Source organism: Anopheles moucheti, chromosome 3 (assembly GCF_943734755.1).
Source record: "Anopheles moucheti chromosome 3, idAnoMoucSN_F20_07, whole genome shotgun sequence".
NCBI classification, from domain to species: Eukaryota; Metazoa; Arthropoda; class Insecta; order Diptera; family Culicidae; genus Anopheles; species Anopheles moucheti.
The window spans coordinates 16,970,597-16,989,780 of NC_069141.1; the positions used below are offsets into that span (position 1 = coordinate 16,970,597).

Sequence of the window (19,184 nt, forward strand, 5' to 3'; positions counted from 1 at the left end):
ATTTAGCAGCTTTTAAGCTTTTGTACAAATCGTCTAGCTCGAGTCACGGAGAAAAATCGCAAAACAAGAAAGGCAGCTTTGGAACAGGGTTACCCAATTTAAACGCCTAAATGTAGTCAAACCGCATGACAAAATAACCGTACCATGGTTCTGTAGTCGGTTTTTCTGACCCTTTTTGCAAAAGTCTGTCACCTGGGATATATGCGTTTCTTACGCCTCGGTTTTATGAATTCGCATGGCCGTAGAAGAAAAGCTTCATCAAAAGCTCTCCCACCCATATCCAGGAAAATAGTGACTTTATTAAACCTTCAGTGTTTATCTTCATCGCAAAAAAAAAAAAACGAAGCAAATATTCGGTTGATATTCGGTTGAATGTTGAAGAGAAGGGGATATACCGCGTGCCATTCTGGTTATGTTTATCATTAATTTACTCTCATTTTCCTGTGTTGCGCCTGGCACACACATCACAACATCCTTTTTCCTAGGGCCTCTTTCCCCCCGTCACGATGTGTGGTGGGATGATTTTACCCGAAAAGAAAAAAAAAGCGCTCCAAAAACGAGCCCATAACGTTTGGAGGTGAATATTTATCATGGTAATTAATTATACCTCAACTTTTGGCGTGTCAGCGGCTTCTTAGCGGAATGGAGCTTTTTTCACGGTAAAGGGGGGGGCAATTTCAAAATTAAGCAACCCTCAGTTCCGTAAGGGTGCGGCGTTGTGTGCTGAAGGCCCAGGCATGAAGAGCAACGTCGAAAGCGAGTGAATTAATATTTTGATAAATTTAATTCCTCATCGCGGGAAGAAATGCGAACGTATACTGCGTACCACGCACATTTGGCATTCATCAGCAAATCGCAAAGAGCTTTCTGGTTTCATCCGAGAAAGGATGTACAAGAGAGACCGGGGCTGTGGAGTTGATGAATTTGCGTTTGGATCGCGGTTCGTAACTTTGTCGGCAGTTTCATTGGTGCTGTTTTGTTACGAAATTCCGCACATTCATCCCTTGCCGGCAGCAGGTAGGTAACTGTGACAGAAGTTTTGTGGAACATTTTTGGAATTCGGTTTCGTTGCCTGCGCTGTTGTTTGTTTCAACGGCGCACAAAGTTCGTCTCTAATACGTCTCGCTTCCTATCGCTCGACCAATTGGAAAGCAGTGGGTGCGCGGAGGACACACGAGATGATTGCAGGGCAATGATTATGATTGCTGCAGCTCTATGGGTGGTTTATTTTAAGCTGATCTGACACTAGACAAATGATGAATGAAATGCGATACGGCAATGGTTGAAAAGCAAACGAAGGCGGCATAACATTTCGCGCGCTGCCGGTGGATTATATTTAACTTCAATTCGGGCAATGAAAGGTGGCACCATAAAGTTATAATGAATTTAATAAAAAAAAACTTTATGGAAAAAGGTAGGCTGAAAGAATTTTATGTCGAAATGCTCTAGTCAAGGTATCCGTGGCATGCGGATTGCATACTTTTGGGTGTTAAAATGAAACATAAAAAGGTTTTCGGTTTCATTGTTTCATTTTTCCCATCCAAGAATGGTTGTTTGTCTTTTCGTTCAATTATGACTGGAATGAATGACAAATGTCCCTTTTAACACCTTAAAGCTAACTATGAAGGTGTCCCTGTTGTAAGCTATACTGAAATGTGCAAAGAATTGCATACCTTTAGGCTGATAAATGAAAAGTATTTCGAGCCAAAACGGAAAAAAATCATTCATTTTCCACGAAGATTATCACGGGGTTTTAACTATATATTAGTTTCAAGTAAACCAACCAAAAATTTAAAAAAAAAAGATTCAACAAATATCATCCGATATTTGCAGATTAAAAAACTGCTACATTTACCAAAAAAAAAAAACAACCTTCCCTTCTTATCTTTGTGCCCCAAGTGTATCGGGCGACAACTGAAAGGTTCTAAGCTGTAAGCAGAAATAATGCTTGTTGCGTAAAACGATTCGTTCCGGTCGATTTCGCGCTAACTGCAATCATCAAACCACCAGAGAGTGCGGACAAGACATTCGGGAAGGACGAATCTCGCAACCGCCAGACGATTCTCATTTGCAGCAAACGATGACACTAATGTTGGTTTATGAATGTGTTTTTGGTGGATGGTTATGGCCGCCTCGTTTTGAGGATCGGTTCGCTACTCTGCCAAGGGGGGCTTTTCCTGGTCTGTGGCCCATGGTGAATGGTGAATGGAGAAGTCAATTGAATTAAATGACCGTGTCAAGCAGGACATTCGGAAGGTCGTATTCTGTCAACATGGCTATAAATATATCGTTGTATTATAAGCACAAAACATGCATACCGTACAGTACGATACAGCACCGTAAAAATAACCCCTTTTCTATAGATACATCGCGATAGATACCGGCAGACATTGCCTGGCGAAAAGCACCTAACAGCGATGATGCGCCGCTAAGTGAAACACATTTCCACGTTACGTTCATACCTTGCGCATGAAATGAATGCCCCGTCGAAGCTTTCGTACCACAAGCAAACGATGCGGTGCTGTCGTGCAAATATTGGACAATATATCAAAACTAGGTGTACCGAGGTGAGTGTACGCCTGCGGCCATTGGAAAGACAAGTACCTGTCCGTACCGTGCAAATAGCCCTGTTAGATCAATGGACCCCCCCGAGTGTGGAATGGTTTTAGGGCAGGCCAACAGAAGCTTTACCGCGGATGGGGGTGGGGGTGGGGTGTTCTCAATGTTCCCCCTCCCCACCCCCCAAAATGTTGTCCAAATGACCATTTTGTCTGATTTATGCAACACTCTCTCGTGTACGTGCGATTTTTACATAGCACCGAACCGACTTCGATAGCAATAAATATGCTGCATCGGTGAAACCCCATCGGCTAAATAAATAGAACAAAAATATGCCGCTTTTAATCCCGAAATAAAACGCAACGGCAGGCGAAATTTAATACTCTGATGACATTTTCCCTAATGGCATTCCGGGTGAAGGATAAGGCAAAAAAGGGGGGGGGAATGGGGCAACAAAAAAAAGCTCTCTCCCGAAGGAGCACTCACCCGGATGTCTAAAATACAGTAACGCTGTTCGGTGCTTTGTGGGTTCGTAACGCTAAATGGTTAGCTACGCACAACTAAAACCCCCATCGTTGTCGCGTCTTTTGTGTAGAGCATGTTCCGGCGTAAGCCCAATTCACTGCGACGGTCCAACATCGTTTGTGGTCGCTGTGTTCGGGGGTTTATGTTGACAAGCGTCTAAACAAACGCAACGCGAAAAAAAAAATTACACACCCCAGCACCGAGCGCCGATGGGATCGCGCATTTGGTGGAATATTGTGTTCGAAAGGCATTCACGAACCGCGAAACCGGATTGGTTAACAAGAAGCGAATGCGGACAACCATTTTACCATCGCTCTGTCGTATATTTTATGATACGTACGTACCGACGCTGTCATAGTGCGCGCGCGAATTGGCTTTAATACAGTTTTATTTCCTTCCGCGTTAAAAAGGGAGGAGGGGGTTTGCCTTTTTGATTGTGTTTTGCTGTGGGTGATTTGTTTGTTGTTTTTTTTTCCCCTCCTGCTGTCCCAACCGGATTGCTTATGGATAGCGCAAAACGAATGCCATTGATCGACGTAGTTGGCGTTGCATTTTGCAATCGTATTTTTTTCCGTTTTCGTTTTGTTGAATGGCTGATTTGAATGTATTTTTCATTGCGTGCATCGATAATAAATTTGTGGTTTAGTAGAAATAGACAAATAACTGTGGAGTAGCTTACCAAGTGTCACTTCACGAAACTATTTCAATGATTGAATGGGGGACTTTATGTAAGGTAAGGACAGAATAACAGTGTTAAAGCTCCATCCTCTTCAGGTACACAAGCCAGCGGTAATAATCCCAAAACAGGCTGACGCACAGGTCGTTGAATCATGTCACGGATGTAAACCAGCAGTCACAAGCCGTAGGATTTCCATCACCACCAAACCGGTCGGTCGGGCTGGGATTTTGGGTTGTAAAATTATAAACCCATCATGATTGTCATCGTGACAGTGTCGAGCACGTGATGGTACAAGGCTTAAGCCAACAGTACTGTGTGGGCATGCCGGTAGGCCAACATCCAACATCTGTTGAGTTGCGTTGGATCACACAGGAGATACAAAAAAAAACCCTCCCCAAACGCACATCATTAATCTCGCGTTGTTGGGAAGTGTGGGAACTCGAGTGCAGATATACGCCTTTTGCAATGATGATTTTCCCAAATATCCACTACAAGAGCTACACGGCTTTAGACGCAAAACGTACCGGAACGCATGATCGAATGGAGCGCAAGGGAGTCACTAAAGCGTAAGTTCACTTGACTGCAGGAAAAATCCGAGGAAACCCGTAGGTGTGTGTGTGCTTGGATGTGTGTATAGTATGTACATGTCGGATTTTCGCTCAACAAAACCTGCACACGTCACGATGGCCTGTTGCCGATGGCAACCAGCGAAAACCCCACCCACGTGAAAAAAAGCGACGTTAACGTTTCTAATCTGTCAACCACATCGCGCTTAAAACAACCCGCATGATTATAATTAATAACTAATAACACACTACATCCCCATTTCCCATTTTAGGATGTCCCAGCGCTTAGATTGAACGCTTCTTGAAGCCCCGTTCGTTGGAAGGCGTAAACGGTTCCGGAGATACGATTTCAAGGATAAAACATATCACGCACGGATCCATGTGGGTACGATTTACCTACAGCGCTTCTTAATGGATAAAATTCACCTGCCTTGCCTCGGGGGGTGGGTACGGTGACCCCGGTTTGTTTCGGTGAAACTATGTACAGTGTGAAAAAGGACAGGCCGGTCGTCCATCCTAGAGCCCCGCATCGGTACGCTTTCTGAGGATGCTCTTCGGTGTGAAGGGTTTCGCAGTGATGCCGCTCGTCGATGGTACATCCGACCCTAGGTCGGCGGTCTGCGATATGCTGCTGATGGTGACTGTTCGCGTGCCCGCTGTGCTGTGCCCATCGGTTGCGGACAGCGAGTCTCGCGAGCTGGCATGGCTGGCCGTTAGCTCGATCAGGGCAACGGTTTCGGCGACCGGATCGGGTGTGGTGGATGGCAGTAGCCCATCCGCACCGATCCGGATCGCTGGTTCCGTTCGTTAATCGAACCGTTCGATGCTGGCCGGGGCCAACTTTCCCGGGGGTGGCGGTGGGGGCGGGATGCACATTTCGTCGATCGTGCAGACACGCTCGTTGTACGGGAACTTGAAGTTGATCTCGCTGCCCGTCGTGATGATGGGTGTTTCCGCATTTTTCTCGAGTATTGTGTCTGTGAAGAATGGAGGAAATTGAAATTATTGCCATGATTTCTTAGAGAATTGACGAATTGGAGGAGTGGCTGTTTGCCGTAGCCCTTGCATGTGCAATGTTTAACGAAATTTGGAGGAATAGCTCACAACATTTTACTATTGTACTGTTATTTGTTTGGATTTGATCCGTCTCTGTTGTTATTGTTGTCTTCAATTGTAATAGTTTAAAGGAGGACCTTTTACAACGGATTTTTAAACACCGGGTCATCCCGAAAGATATCTCTTATTTGATGTAGTTAGGGACTTTCAGTTGTTTCGGGAATTATTAGAGAGTTTGTCTTCCTTTAGAAAATCAGATTTTTTAGTGTCATTCAGTTAATTATTTTGAGATTTGATTATATTATGTCTTTCTATAATAAATTAGGAGTCTTTTCATTCGAATCATGCAACTCATTGGATTGCATGGAAGCCATCAAAAAAGAACCTTAAAAGCTCTTCATAGAACATGTTTTCCTCTTCTATTCCACTATCAAAAAACCGTTACTGGAATTCTAACATCGCCGCAGCTTACCTCGTTTGTCCTCGTGCGTATAGTAGCGCGCCCGATGCCTCGAGAGACAGAGTGCCGTAGACACGACGATGATGGCGAGGATGATGAATATTATTAGCCCACAGGCAGCCAGTATGCTAACGCTACCCGCTGTAACGGGGAGAAAATGAACCAAAAAAAAATAAAAAAGAAACGCATATGCAAAAGCTATCCCGGATTGGGAATCGAAGTTTCGCAGCAACCCCCTTCCATACCTTGCTCGAGAAAGTTGTGCGACGTGCTGGCGGCATCATGATCCTCGTCCACTATCACCTCCATACAATCCTCGACACCGTCCTGATGCAAGCCGTCGATGCGCACCTCGCGAAGTCGTTCGGGTAGAAAGCACCGGGGAACTTCCTGCCAGGGTAGACCTCGCTTAAGCTGGGGACATCAGAAAAGCGAAAAAAGAAATTAACATGCAGCACTAAGCGACTAAGCTACTCGTTGGAGTTCTTCTAGCGTTCTCTTTCCGTGCCTCCGATGCCCGTGCTTCGGTGTGCTTGCTCCCGTGAGCAATGGATTCTCTAATCTGGAGCTTCTTTTTGATGGACATGACGCGCCGCGCTCGCCATGTTTGTGTGATGCAGTGTAACGTGACGTACCTTTTTCGACTGTGTGATGAGCGGCCCCATGTGACACCAGTCGCATATCAAAGGGTTGTTTTCCAGCTTAACGTCGGCGATCCGTGCCAGCTGGGTGGCGTACCGTTCCGGGATGCCGTTCAGTTGATTCCGGGACAGATCCAAGAACTGGCGGGGAGAGCGAAAGGAAAGAAACACATAACATACATCACCAACTTTCAGAGAACTGCCAGTAAAGATGAACAATGAACGAGCTTCTTACTGCGCATTCTATCGAAACCTTTGACGCAATGCAATGACAACCGTCGCACAGGTCATAGCCGCTGACAGGTCAATTGACAACACCCACGCTCGTTGTTTTCGATGGCATGCTTTGATTTGCTTTGAACTACACGCATACGGTGCTGGCGCAATATAAAACGATTTATGATCTTTATGTTCGTTCATTCTTTCGCTCTGCTCTCTGCCTTATGCACAAAGTTCGCGGATCGATCGAATAGCATTTCTGGCACTTGTTTCGATCGAAAAATATTGAAATTGATTTTCCACGGAATTTCACACCCCCCCCCCCCACACCCCACCAGAGATTTGCTGTTCTTTGCTTCACAGCGTTGCGAGAAATTCAAATTTCTAAAAATCTTCTTTATGGGAAATTCGCCTCCTTTGGTGTTGAGCTTTGTAAGGAACGATCCAAGGAAGCAGGGGGTAGTGCTTTACTGTGGAAGCGCAAAAAGCAATTTCTTTATGTTCGCCGTGAAGTGCATTACCACCACACCTGGAAATGGCATATTGCAGGTGAAAAACGACTTCTTGCTGCAGCAAGCTGCAAACCGATGTTTATCTTGCGGTCGTTTTCGAGGTTGTATGGGTGTGCGTGTGAGTGTGTTTGATAGTAAATACAAGCACATGGTATAAATCAAATATTTCATTTTCTAGCGAGATGTGTATTTAACCGTCCACTGTTTCGCTTCCCTGCCGTGTGTGTGATGTTGGTTTTGCTTTGCCATCTAAAAAAAAGCTCGCTTTTTTTCCAATGTGCCTATTTACCGTCGAAAATTGGCTTTTCCGGCATTGGGTAGACGGTAGTTTCCTAATTCTTCACCGCAAAAAACTAGCATCGCTGCAACTGCTGTGTTGTGCCGTGTGTAGGTTGGAAAAGATTTGCGCTTTTACCACACATCGTTGTGGCATAACTACGTGAGGAATGAAACCGAGCAAAAAAAAAAAAAAAAACACTACCATTTCGGTAAATCATATCCACACGGTATACAATGGGTGGGCTGATTGAGAATTGTTGGTGGTGTGAAGATTGAATGGAACGTACGTACTGTGGGGTGTAATCATACGAGCAGGAGCAGGAAAGCAAATCAAATACTAGGTTAGATTTCGGTTTTATTCTCGAGCTTTTTCTCCATTTCTTTGTGTGTGTGTGTGTGCGCGCTTTTCTTCATTGCAATATGGTCGAGTATCAGCGATAAGATTTGAAGTACTTTTGCTGCACTATAACATCCGCTTTGCACCACCGGAACTGGTTTTTGGGGCCAAACCCGGAGCTTTTCGGGAGGATGATGATGATGATGATGGTATGGGGTAAGGGCGTAAATTTGTACTTGGAAAGATGATTCTTTTCCCGTGTTGCCATCCAGTGGGTGCATCGTGCAGCCGTGTTTTGCATGCTCTCGGCACTTTCGATAGATATGTGATGTTTTCGCCCCACACTGATTGTGGGGTTTCCTGTCGGAATGGAAAAGCGATCTTCTCCTGAAGCCCCATTCCGACCTAGATTATTTATCATTTGTGAAAGATGGTAGCAGTCTCGGGATGTATAAAATTACGACTGTTAATATTGATGCACGTTCGTGTACGTTGTGGCATCTCATTGAAATGCTACTCGATGGCGTTCGGTGCACCATCGCAAGCACCATTGTTATTGAAAAATGAATCTGCACATATTATTTCCGAGAGTTTTCTCACTGTTTGGGGCGGAGGGGGATGTTCCGTTTCGGTACACTACTTCGGTGCTCCACTGGGAAGATTTCTGGATCCCAAACACAGTAGCGCATAAGAGTGATAACGAACAAAAACCCTCGGAACTTTATCCCCGCGAGGCTTCTACCGCACACACCTGGGAGTTGTTTTGGGAAAACTTACCGCCAAATGGTTCAATGGTTCGATGATTTGTAGGGTGATGTTATCGATATGATTTCCAGACAGATTGAGCGCGCTCAGGCGGCGGAAGGCGCCGAAAAGGTTCGGTGGAAGCGCACCCATGTCGGCCACCATCAGCCCGGCGATGTCCTTTATCACCTATGATGAGGAAGAAAAGGAGATGTGTTGGTACGGTTAGATCGTGCAGTAAATCATCATCGATATGCAACCCGCTGAGAGGAGCACATTTATAGTAATCGCCATAAACTGATAACACATTCGACGAGAAAAACTACACCCAAAGTTTGGATGATTAATTGCTGTGAATGTACCTGTATCGTGTCCTCCATTTCGCTCAGATCCAGCTGTAAATTCCCACTAATGTTGAGCGTCTGCAGGTTCTTCAGTGGGCGAAAACAGGCCGGCTCTATGAGGGACAGCTTGTTGTACGATGCGTCCAGATAGGTAAGGCTCGTCAGGTTCTCGAACGCCCGGTCCGCGATCTTGGCCAACCGGTTCCGGGAAACATCTGGGGGGGAGGAGCAGATGAAGCAGATAAAGAGCCCGACATGCATTTATTAGGCCGATCAAACGAATCCGGACGGCATTTTCGGTCCAGTGCCCATTGACGGGGGGGCCCAACTTACCAAGAAAACTTAGCTCCCGCTGGTTCGTGAATAATTCATCGACGATCACGGACAGCTGGTTACCGTCGAGGCGTAATTTTTGCAGATGCCGCAGGTCCTTAAATTCTTCCCGGTCGAGATATTTGATCTGAACAAAAACAAAAAAAAAACAGGTTGAAATAGAAGTAAAGTTACCGTTCCTAAGGATAAAACCGTTTCGTTTGCTTACCTGATTATATCCCAGATCCAGCTCCATCAAGTGGGAAAGAATATTGTAAATTTGAGGATTAATTTTCGATAAGCGGCATCCCCGTAGTTTAAATATTTTTAAATCCTGTGAGAAAAATAAATAAATATACTTTAGCAATTTTAAAACAGAGAGAGAGAGAGAGAGAGAGGGAGAGAGAGAGAGAGAGAGAGAGAGAGAGAGAGGGAGAGAGTAAAATAGAGTACCTGTACGTCTTTGAACACTTCCGGTGGCAGATCGTCGATGGAGTTGTGGCTCAGATCAAGATACTTCAACTTCGCCAGATGCAGGAACAACCGTTGAGTAAATTCGGTGATGGAATTAGCTACTAGATGAAGCGTTTTTAGTTCCTACCAAGGAAGAGAAGCATTCGGTGACGCATCAAATTAGCAAATCAGTCAGTATTCGCATCGCGGTTACCTTCAAATGTCCAAACGTTCCGCTCGCGATATTGTCCAACCGGTTACGTGATAGGTCGAGCTCGATCAGGTTGTCCTGACCGCGGAAGTTTTCCGTCCCGAGCTGGGTAATATTGTTGTGCGAGATATCAATTGTCTTCAGCCGTACCAAGCCCCAGAAGGAACGGTCACCGACCGACTGTATGTTGGCGTTCACGATACGCAGGACTTCAAGCTTGTTGAAGAACTGAAACTGTGGTCCCACGTTGATTGGGTTGCGCGTGTTCGAGATGACAAACACCTCAACGTCCGGCTCGAATTGTGACAGTGGTGGGATGATCCATTCCACTGCGGAAGTAAAAAAAATAGCAGAAACGAGGGAATGAATGCAAATTAATTTGATAAGCAATTAATTAATAACTTTTTTGTGTAAACATGATATAAAATAAACAATGGTGAGTGTTTCTGACATTGACAACCTTCTGCGCTCACTCCACAATTATGTCTGATCGAAGGAGCCTGGTTTGTTTGGACGTGTGCCGTAGAACAACTTCAAAGTCACACCTTAAAGGCATTTCGCTGCGTTGTATGATAATCGCACTTGATGGGTAATTGCATACCTCAAGCATAATTGAGAGCAAAAATATATACATATGATATAGGGAAGAGGAGGTCCGTTTCAAGAAAGACACTTCCTTCACTTGAAGCCATTCATTTGTATAGCAGCAGGTCCTTTATTGTTTTCATTTGATCAACTTCGAACACATGGGTGGGGTGTTTTCCCCCCCCGTTTCATCAACCCCAAAGGCGATTGGGTTTGAGTGCGTAACGAGCTATGGCGAGTGTTTCATTCGATTACCGTACCTTTGTTGCAGACCGTTCGGTAGCGTCCTTTCTGGTCGAGATCACAGTGACAGTCGGTAGGACACTTCCGGGAAGCACTGGCTGCCATCGTCCCACAGACCAGGGCCAGTATGATGAGCAGTGCAGATATGTTGAAATTCATTACGGTGCTGTTGGGAGAGCAAAGTTCGAATGGATTAGAAAAGATTTTACTATAAGTTATTATTTTTAATAAACTGTGTTTTATTTCCATATTTAAATTGAACGATTATTTTTTTCACAAGTTTCAAATGAAAAATAAAATATTAAATCTTGCTTCTTGCAACTCGGTATAATTGAATGCCTGCTGTAGATTAATAGCAATATAGTTGCAACATTTTTATTGTTTTTATATGAAGCTCAGCGATAGTAAGCGTAAATACAACGATTTAATTAAGATTTAATTGGATACTCGGTTGGAAGTACGAGGACATAATGTATATTGGATTTTTTTTCTGTTTTTTTCCGTCAAACAATAGATGGTGGATTAACAATAAAAACTGGTTTAACAGGATACATTTTTCCCGTCATATTGCTACATTTAATTATAATACAATTTGAGTGCTAAATAGCAGCGGTATTTTCTGATTATGACAGGTTGGGTTTTTATTTTCATTGAATATTATAAAAAGAACGACAAGTTTGACGGGGCGCTACGCTAGAAAGTGGACCGTGTACTGTACAGTTCGAAAATGGAATTGTGGTGTTTTCTTAATTTTCCGCACGTCAGCAAAACAGTGTCAGATCGGGATGAAAGCCCAGTTCGTATTAAAGACCGAAAGCAAAAAACCCAGCAGTGTGTGGCGGGGGAGGGAACCATAAATTGAGGGACAAATTTATGAACCGATCCACAGTAAATCACCACACTGCGGGAAGAGGATTCATAACCTTCGCACAGCACGAACAACCCAATGGCAGTGCAGTGTTTGCGTAACAACAGCTAAACAACATGCAATCGAATGTAAATACACCGAACCGACAAAAACGCACTGTGAACAACCATAAATCGATGACTATTAATGTCACGTTTTATTACGGGCTCGACAAACGCCGAACAACAGTTGGACCAATGGAACAAAACGGTACGCTGTGAAGCGCCGTATTTGGAAGGGCCCGGTGAACTGGCGGTGAGTGAGTCGAAGCACCCTAGGGCAAACGAATTCGAATGGAGGCGCCTGGTGGTGCATGATATTAATGGGAAAAATCAGTGCTTGCCCGGTGGTGGAGAAGAAAATCGAACTAACCTAAACTGCCAACCGGTATTAACTTTCCGCCCAACGCTAGAGCATTCAATCGCGCACACTGTTGCGTCGTATTAAAGCAGTGTTGCAGAAAGAGGAAATAAATAAAATCGAACGCAATGGATCGGTCCGCAACAAAAGGGGAGGGAAAATGGGAAAAGCGGTTTGGAACAGGACTTTTCTTTTTGAATACCGTGAGGAGAATATTTTCCCAAAACGCATCCTAAGGTCTTAATCAGTCGGTCCTGCGAATATGTGGAAATGTAATCTGTCGACCACGAACGGAGGACATCCTCTCGATCGGGCTCATTTTTCATTGTCCCGCCCGGTCAAATGGTGAGGGTCGCAAATCGACAGACAGGCATAAGTTATACACGCTTTGTAGATTTTTCCCCATCTGTACTGTATTCTAAAGTCTCCGGTATGGTTACGTTTTCTTATTTCACCGTCTGATACGGGATTTTCCCAAGCAAAAAGGACCCCCCATTTGGACTCGTTTTGTGAGAATGTTTACCGTATCGTAGGGGGGTTTCGGTTTGGGGGCTCAACAAGTCGGTTATTCGGAGGATTCGGAGTAATCACCAAACCGGTTCAGCATCGTTGTTGCCCCAATGGGTGCTACGTTTCGGTCACGATACAAGCGTTCCTTATCCGATTTAATTTTGACAACTTTCGGCAATTTTTTTTTCCAGCATGGAAAAGAGAAAAAAACGGACCATCCAATCAGGTACGATATCAAACGATCGAATTCTTTCTTTGACAATCCTCTTTTGCTCGCTTTTTCTTCCCTCTATTTCTCAATATCCCCCCCATTTCAGTAAAAGTTGTTTTTGCTACCTTGATGATGCCGACCATCGAAACATAAATTAGGCTGGCGTTTGATTTATATCGGTTTATTTAGTAAGAGCCGTTCGGTTTCGTAAACTGACGCGGTTTGATTTTACCTTTCACGGTTGCTGGTTAAGCTGTTGGACTGGGGAGGGGGGGTTTGAAGCTAAGAACTGTTACAGTGAAATTTATTCGAGCGTTAAAAGTTTGCAGAACACTCTCTGCCGCCCACTGGTATGATATTTTTGGGCTAAAGTTTGGTTTTTTCCCCCCCTCGATCACGATGATGGGGTGTGCAGAAAGTGGGGGGATAAAAATGGTGGAGCTTTTTGAAACGGATTTAGATTTAGATTGGTTTATTTACAGTTCAATGGTTGCCATTGAACGTGTCAATATTTGCTATCGTTTACGTACAATTTGCTCTGTAATGTGACGGCGAACTGTAAAGCCGTCCCATGTTCAGCCGACCGTCAATAGACGAAATGATTGATGCGCACCGGAGTATGATTTATGCTGGACCATTCATGTTTCACACGGTGATTGCAAATTAAGTCCAGTATAGCATAAGCTTAGTTTGCTTAATAAATACGTATCCATAAAATAATTTAGATCTACGCAGTACAGTCGGTCGTAATGAATAGGACACAATCTGACGGCTCCCGTTTGCTCCACACCAATCATATAATGGATTAAAATCGAACAGCCAGCGACGTGATTGCGTGGATGCAATTCAATCAAAACCGGCTACGAGTATTGCTACAGGACATTTGGAAATAAAAAAAAAACAGTCAGCAATAGTTTTAACCAACGTTGATTAAATGGTTTTTGTGTATTTCAAATTTAGTTTTTAACATTTTATAGAGTAATTCAATTGCGTCGTCTAAAATGATGCTTTGCATTTATTTGGATGACTGGATAATCAAATTAGTTAATTGCGTTATCAGCCTTTAGCGTGCTCCAGAACAGGCAATACAGCAGTTATGGGTTGAAAAGGGGGAAAAATGAATTTAAATAATTTTCTATAATATATCAAATTTTTGCGGCAAATATTTTTATTTCCATCGCATAAACCTTTCCACGATACGGTTCCCAACTTAGAGAATCAAAATAAATGTTGTCAAGCTCTTAAAGCCGCTACATGATCCAAATATGTTTCTGCTGGTTACAGATGCTTTCCAGGGGGATCTATTTATGTTTTCTACTATTGATTATTTGCATTGCGTAACTGTAGGAAAATGTCGACCTAGAAAGCTCTGCCAAAAGTTACTGCTAGGTATAGTGTCTCTGAACAGAATTAAGTCCAAGGCAAAGCTACCCTATGCAACGCCACATCAGTTTGTGCTATTATCTGATGTGGAGGTGATAATAAGGAGGGTAGGACAGGGAAAACCGATAACCACCAACTCCAGGCAAGAAATGGGGAGCAAAGCCATTGTGGACTTGGCGGTCTTGTGGTGTTTTTTTCTTCTTCTGTCAATACAATAATTGGGCGGCGAGTAAAGAGCTTCAAGCAGACATGGTGTCTGGGAGGGAGATTATGAAATCTCATTCGGTATGTAGACGGTGGTGGTGCTGTGATAACGGAATGAGCTGCAAATTATGAGTGTTATCGAGGGAAAAGACTCGATTATTAGCACCAACTTAGGACTGCTCCAGCTGCTGACAGCTGTTGCTACTGTGACGTTGAAGATTTGTTTGAAAGAGAACCATCCAGAGTTTTGTTTCCTCTTCCCCTTTGCGATAAAATGAGTGCAGTTAGGAGTAAATGAGGTATTATTTACGTCATACTGTACGTCGACAGTGTTTTGGAAAGTTTTTCGGTAATCGAAGACAAAAAGGGCTTTGTTATGTTGAATATGAAGGTTTTTTAAGATAATATTCCTGTAGTACGATGATTTAACAACAAAAGGACGGTGTTGCCACGGCGGCAACCGACTCTTGTCACCCGATTTATATCAAAGTTAGACAATCGCGTATTTTACCAGTTCAAGTTTATTTTAAACGGCGCTAAAAAATTACGTCGACGTCTTGGGTTCCGTGGGTAGAGTGCCGGTTGCCGGTCGAGTCCTTTCCATCAAGGCCACTCGGTCATTCCCCCTTGGAATCGGGAATCCTCGTTATCATACCGATCGCGATCTCTCCTAGCGCCATCTGTCGTCGAATCCTCCGTTTGGTCGACTTGGGCAGCTGTCAGTTGAAATTGACCGTTTATTTATCAACAGACGGTGTTCCCTGGACTTTGTCAAGGAAGTTAAGGAAGTAGTTTTTCAAAAATTAATCTACTAACTGCATTACGTTAATCGCTCAATGGAAATATTGTTTAAACATTTGAATAGACAAAATGATGATTTACTAACCTTTTTTGCTACGATGTGAGCTGATAAAAATGATTTAACTACGATGTTTTGGGAAGAAGAATCCTTTCTGCTTCTACTCGCACCAAGCACTATCTTCACTTATGCTACTTCAAATGCCACCTGGTTTTAGTACACTTAAACAAAACTATCTTCATCATCAGTCATACGAACACCGACAGTTTGCATGCTGGCTAGCAAACAGGGCACAGTAACGGTTACGTGAATGCATCACCGCGTTTCACTTTTGATCGGTGCATTCGCATGCAACGGACACGCACACACATACGTACGGATCCGACAATTATGCACCGGCTTGTGTCGTGTAGCAGCACGTACGATCGATTTCATTTGCGGTTTGTTGGGTTTGTTAAAATGTTCCGACGCCCGTCGATCAGAGCAGGCGGTGTGTTGCACTGTAAGTAAAACGAGAGGAAAGGTATTCTTGAATTAAAATTCGATAATTGAGTGTAATTATCAGGGTGGAAAGGTTTTTATTCGGCTGATGCGTTTTTAATGATAATTTATTACGTTGCTTTCGCAGTAAAACGGGGCGTTTGATACAGATGCTAATCGTTCAATTGGGGGGGTTTTTTTTATTGTGTCTGTTAAAAAACAAAATGGCTTCAACAGAAAATGCTACCATCATGTCCAGGCTGCTGCACTCCATAACCCATGCTGCAGCAGAACTTAAAGTTAACATAAAACCCATACAATGCTGCGAGTATTCGCCTGATGGAAGCATTAGAGCTGAAAGCGGTATTTAAAATTCTCCGTAACCGTAAAAAAAGCCTTCGCTCTTTAATGTTAACAACTTCATTATCCAGTACAGTACGGGGAAACATTCTGACGCTCAGCTTTATTGTTTGATCCACTGCTGTTTTGCTTGATGCAAACGCAGGCGGACCAATGGTTTAGCTAATGATTGCCTCCGTTGCTGCGCGTACGATCTTTGAGGGTGCTTCAAGAAGCAAATGGGGGCACCATTTCAGATGTTCAGTGTTATATTTTTACGACGTGAACCGTAAAGCTGGTGCTGTGCAGACATGGAAATTTGCTCCATTCCGTTACAAAATAAGACGAAGCGAGTGCTGCTTTATGCAGCTCGTTATGTTGAGTGGCAATAGATTGAAGTCACACAGTTGAACAGAAGCTATACATTTTAGCTTATTGAAGGATGAGTTACTAGGAGTAGTTTTTTTTTTTTTGGTTGCTAATTGTTATTAGGCTGATCAATTGTTTCCCAAACCAACAGCACTTAGCATTTTCACTGCACCAATACCAAGTGAATTAGCATTCGTTTCCCAAGCATCCATCACTAACCCGTGCCGCATACGGAAATGCATTTAACTAATTGTTTCAGCTACCCCATTTCGGTGTTTGCACCATCGTGGCAGGTACGAAAACATTGTTTTCCCATCCTATAAACGTCCGAGTTTGAGTCGTAAAGTTCAACTCCCTCTTGAAAAGTAGGGTGCGCGCGTGCAAAAAATGGCCACTTGACGCGGCAAACACTTTAGTGCCAGCGGCAGAACCGCAACAATTCTTCGAGAGTGGCTGTTGACCGTTGCGTTTCACCCCGTCCAATAGCATAGTTTTCCAAATCCCACTATCCCAGCCGGCGGGTCCGTTCCCCATTCCTGGTGTCATTTGGTAAGTAATGGCGAATACGAGGGATTTGTGAAAAAGAAGTGTGGGAAAGAAGTGCAGGAAATGCTGAACGCGATTGGGCGAGCTTGGGGACCTAAAATCTGTGCCCTTTGTAGAGCTGTTCGATAAGTAGGAATTGTCAACAACGAAAACAGAAAAAAACACAGATTCTGGACAATAGTACCATTTCAAAGCAGATCGTTGAATTGTAGTTACAAATTTATAGACGTTTTATGATAATGCAAAGCGGTAGTAAAGTGATATTTATGTTTCGTTGTGCGGTTTGGTTGAGGGTGATAGCCAAACGTTGACCACTGTTTTGAATTTCTGACCTTGTTCATGAGCGAATGTTACATCGCTTCTTTGTAAGGGTTTCCTGGAAGAAAACGAAAGCTAAAGTGTAGTTGCCCAAAGCGCATTCTATGTAAGGTAGTTTAATGAAATTTTACGTAGATGTTTTTTTCCTTACTATATTCTTGCTCTATTCATTAAATGCATTTGGTAATCATTTTGCTACAATGAAGTAAATCGGCCAGAAATTCGAAATTATATTACCAGTTTGACCTTTAAATATAGCAATAGTTACTCCTGAGGTTATACAATCTGATGAACAAATAGGCAGTGTTAGACAATAACTTGACATTTCACACTGCCTACTATACGTTTTAAATTAACTCAGCACCCACAGCGACCCTCCTGTCAGGGGTGCGTATAGCGCTACTCCTATTATAAAATGTTAATTTTAACATTCTACCCTTCTTGAAAAACAATCCTTTTCAAGAATAAATCAGATCGTAAAAGTAATAATGCATAACGCATCTCAAACCCGTATCTCCATCTCGTTCCAACAGTCCATTTCGATCGTTTCGTACGCACAATCTGCACACATTCTTGTGCGTAATTTATCGACCACCCGAGAATAAATCTTGCACCCATAATCTCTCATAAATCATGCTCATAAAACAATGGATTGATTTGCTGGCTCGCTGACCACTCCCGGACCTGGAGGATGCTGACCCGGTACGTCCATGTGTGTGCCGAACTGGTGGTGCTAATCATTATTCTGCCAGCATCGCACAAATTAGTGTTGGTGCGGTGTGTTTCTTTCGGCGTGCGAAGAATTTATGGAGTGTCGAAATCGAAACCAGCCCAAAGGTGACGAGGTGTTTTGGAAACGAATTAGCCACCATTCGGGAACGTGTCCGGAATTAGGATTGATGCGACGAAACGCAACGACACACCATTTGGCCGATGTCTCTGTGTTGCGAACTGCTGCTGCTGCTGCTGCTGCTGTTGTATATATATTTTCCGAGCGATTGTGAAGTGTAGCAGAAGGGCCGAGACTGGATGCGGCCAGCGTAGCTCATAAATCAGCATAACAATCAATTATCGGACGGGGGCGGTCTATTAGGAAAGGTTCCGTAAAGGCATAATTTTCGAACGGCCGGCCACTCAGTTGGCGTGTGCAGATTATTGATGAATCGGGTGATCGCAAATATGCAACTGATTGGAAAATGTTCTTTGATTGAAGAAGCGGTAGAGATGTGAAGTTGAGAGAGTAGGTGTTTCCAACAGCTTATGAGTGGAGCTTTTCAGGGGTTAAATTATAATGATGACTTGGGCATAACCCTATTATTGGTCAATTAAGTTTGAATTTACACACGTAGACTTGTTATAAATATTGGATTTATCGAACGTTTACTTCAGTGCAGTGCAGAAGAAATGCATTTAATATTTTTTTCTTAATGTCGTTGAATCGTAAGCCTGAGGGTATGCAATTATGTTTTCAAATGTTAACTTATCGAGATGTTTTTATTATGTCTTTTAAAAAAGAAAATTGAATAGTTATTATATTGCCATTCAATTTCTAAGACGAACATGTGTTAACAAATAAGCTTTTAAGTGGTGGTTTTAGTTACTTTATCGGCACACCCATCTCAGGAGGTCTTGGCCTGTCATTTCTGGCTGTCATTGACATTATTTACCCCGAATCGGATAATCAGTCCTGTCGCCGGGTCGCCAAAATAGCAATTAAAAATCTTTAAATCCATCTTTTATTACTAACTTTTACCCAGAATCCAGCTGCTCAATAAATCCAAACGTAGCGCCCATGTATTTTTCGACGCAACGCGCACGTAGCGGAATTGAACAAAAAATCAGCGCCCATAGCCTACTACCCAACCAGTGCACGCCCGTTTAATTATGCTACCACCATTTTTCACCACCAAACTCACCATGCATACAGCATCAGCGGTGTGGTTGGCCTGTGGGAATGAGAAGATTGATAAAAAAATGGAGCGAAAACATGATGTGTTTTTGTTTTTCGTTGTTGGTGTTTGCTCTACCGGATG

General features: G+C 43.4%; 1 protein-coding gene and 1 long non-coding RNA gene across 2 annotated transcripts in view; both read right to left on the minus strand.

Moving 5' to 3' along the window:
- Positions 1-3,354: 3,354 nt before the first annotated feature.
- LOC128303507 (insulin-like growth factor-binding protein complex acid labile subunit) lies at positions 3,355-10,884 on the minus strand. The gene is made up of 11 exons (XM_053040485.1): positions 10,743-10,884; positions 9,901-10,226; positions 9,687-9,830; positions 9,463-9,567; positions 9,255-9,381; positions 8,940-9,136; positions 8,611-8,766; positions 6,481-6,627; positions 6,091-6,259; positions 5,858-5,986; positions 3,355-5,306 (listed from the first exon to the last, which is right to left on the minus strand). The coding sequence occupies exons 1-11, from the start codon at positions 10,882-10,884 to the stop codon at positions 5,137-5,139; spliced, it is 1,812 nt and encodes a 603-aa protein (XP_052896445.1). The 3' UTR covers positions 3,355-5,136.
- Positions 10,885-15,528: 4,644 nt separating this feature from the next.
- LOC128304810 (uncharacterized) overlaps positions 15,529-19,184 on the minus strand; it is a 133,558-nt gene continuing 129,902 nt past the window's right edge. Inside the window, exon 4 of the long non-coding RNA XR_008287425.1 lies at positions 15,529-15,599. This is a non-coding gene — a long non-coding RNA (uncharacterized LOC128304810). The remainder of the gene's footprint in view (positions 15,600-19,184) is intronic.

Excerpts from the sequence above, each read along its gene's own strand:
- LOC128303507 (XM_053040485.1), bottom strand. The coding sequence starts at position 10,884 with ATGAATTTCAACATATCTGCACTGCTCATCATACTGGCCCTGGTCTGT. Across the intron at positions 9,831-9,900 it reads GAACGTTTGGACATTTGAAG|GAACTAAAAACGCTTCATCT; the intron begins GTAACCGCGATG and ends CTTCCTTGGTAG. Across the intron at positions 5,307-5,857 it reads TACGCACGAGGACAAACGAG|ACACAATACTCGAGAAAAAT; the intron begins GTAAGCTGCGGC and ends CATTCTTCACAG.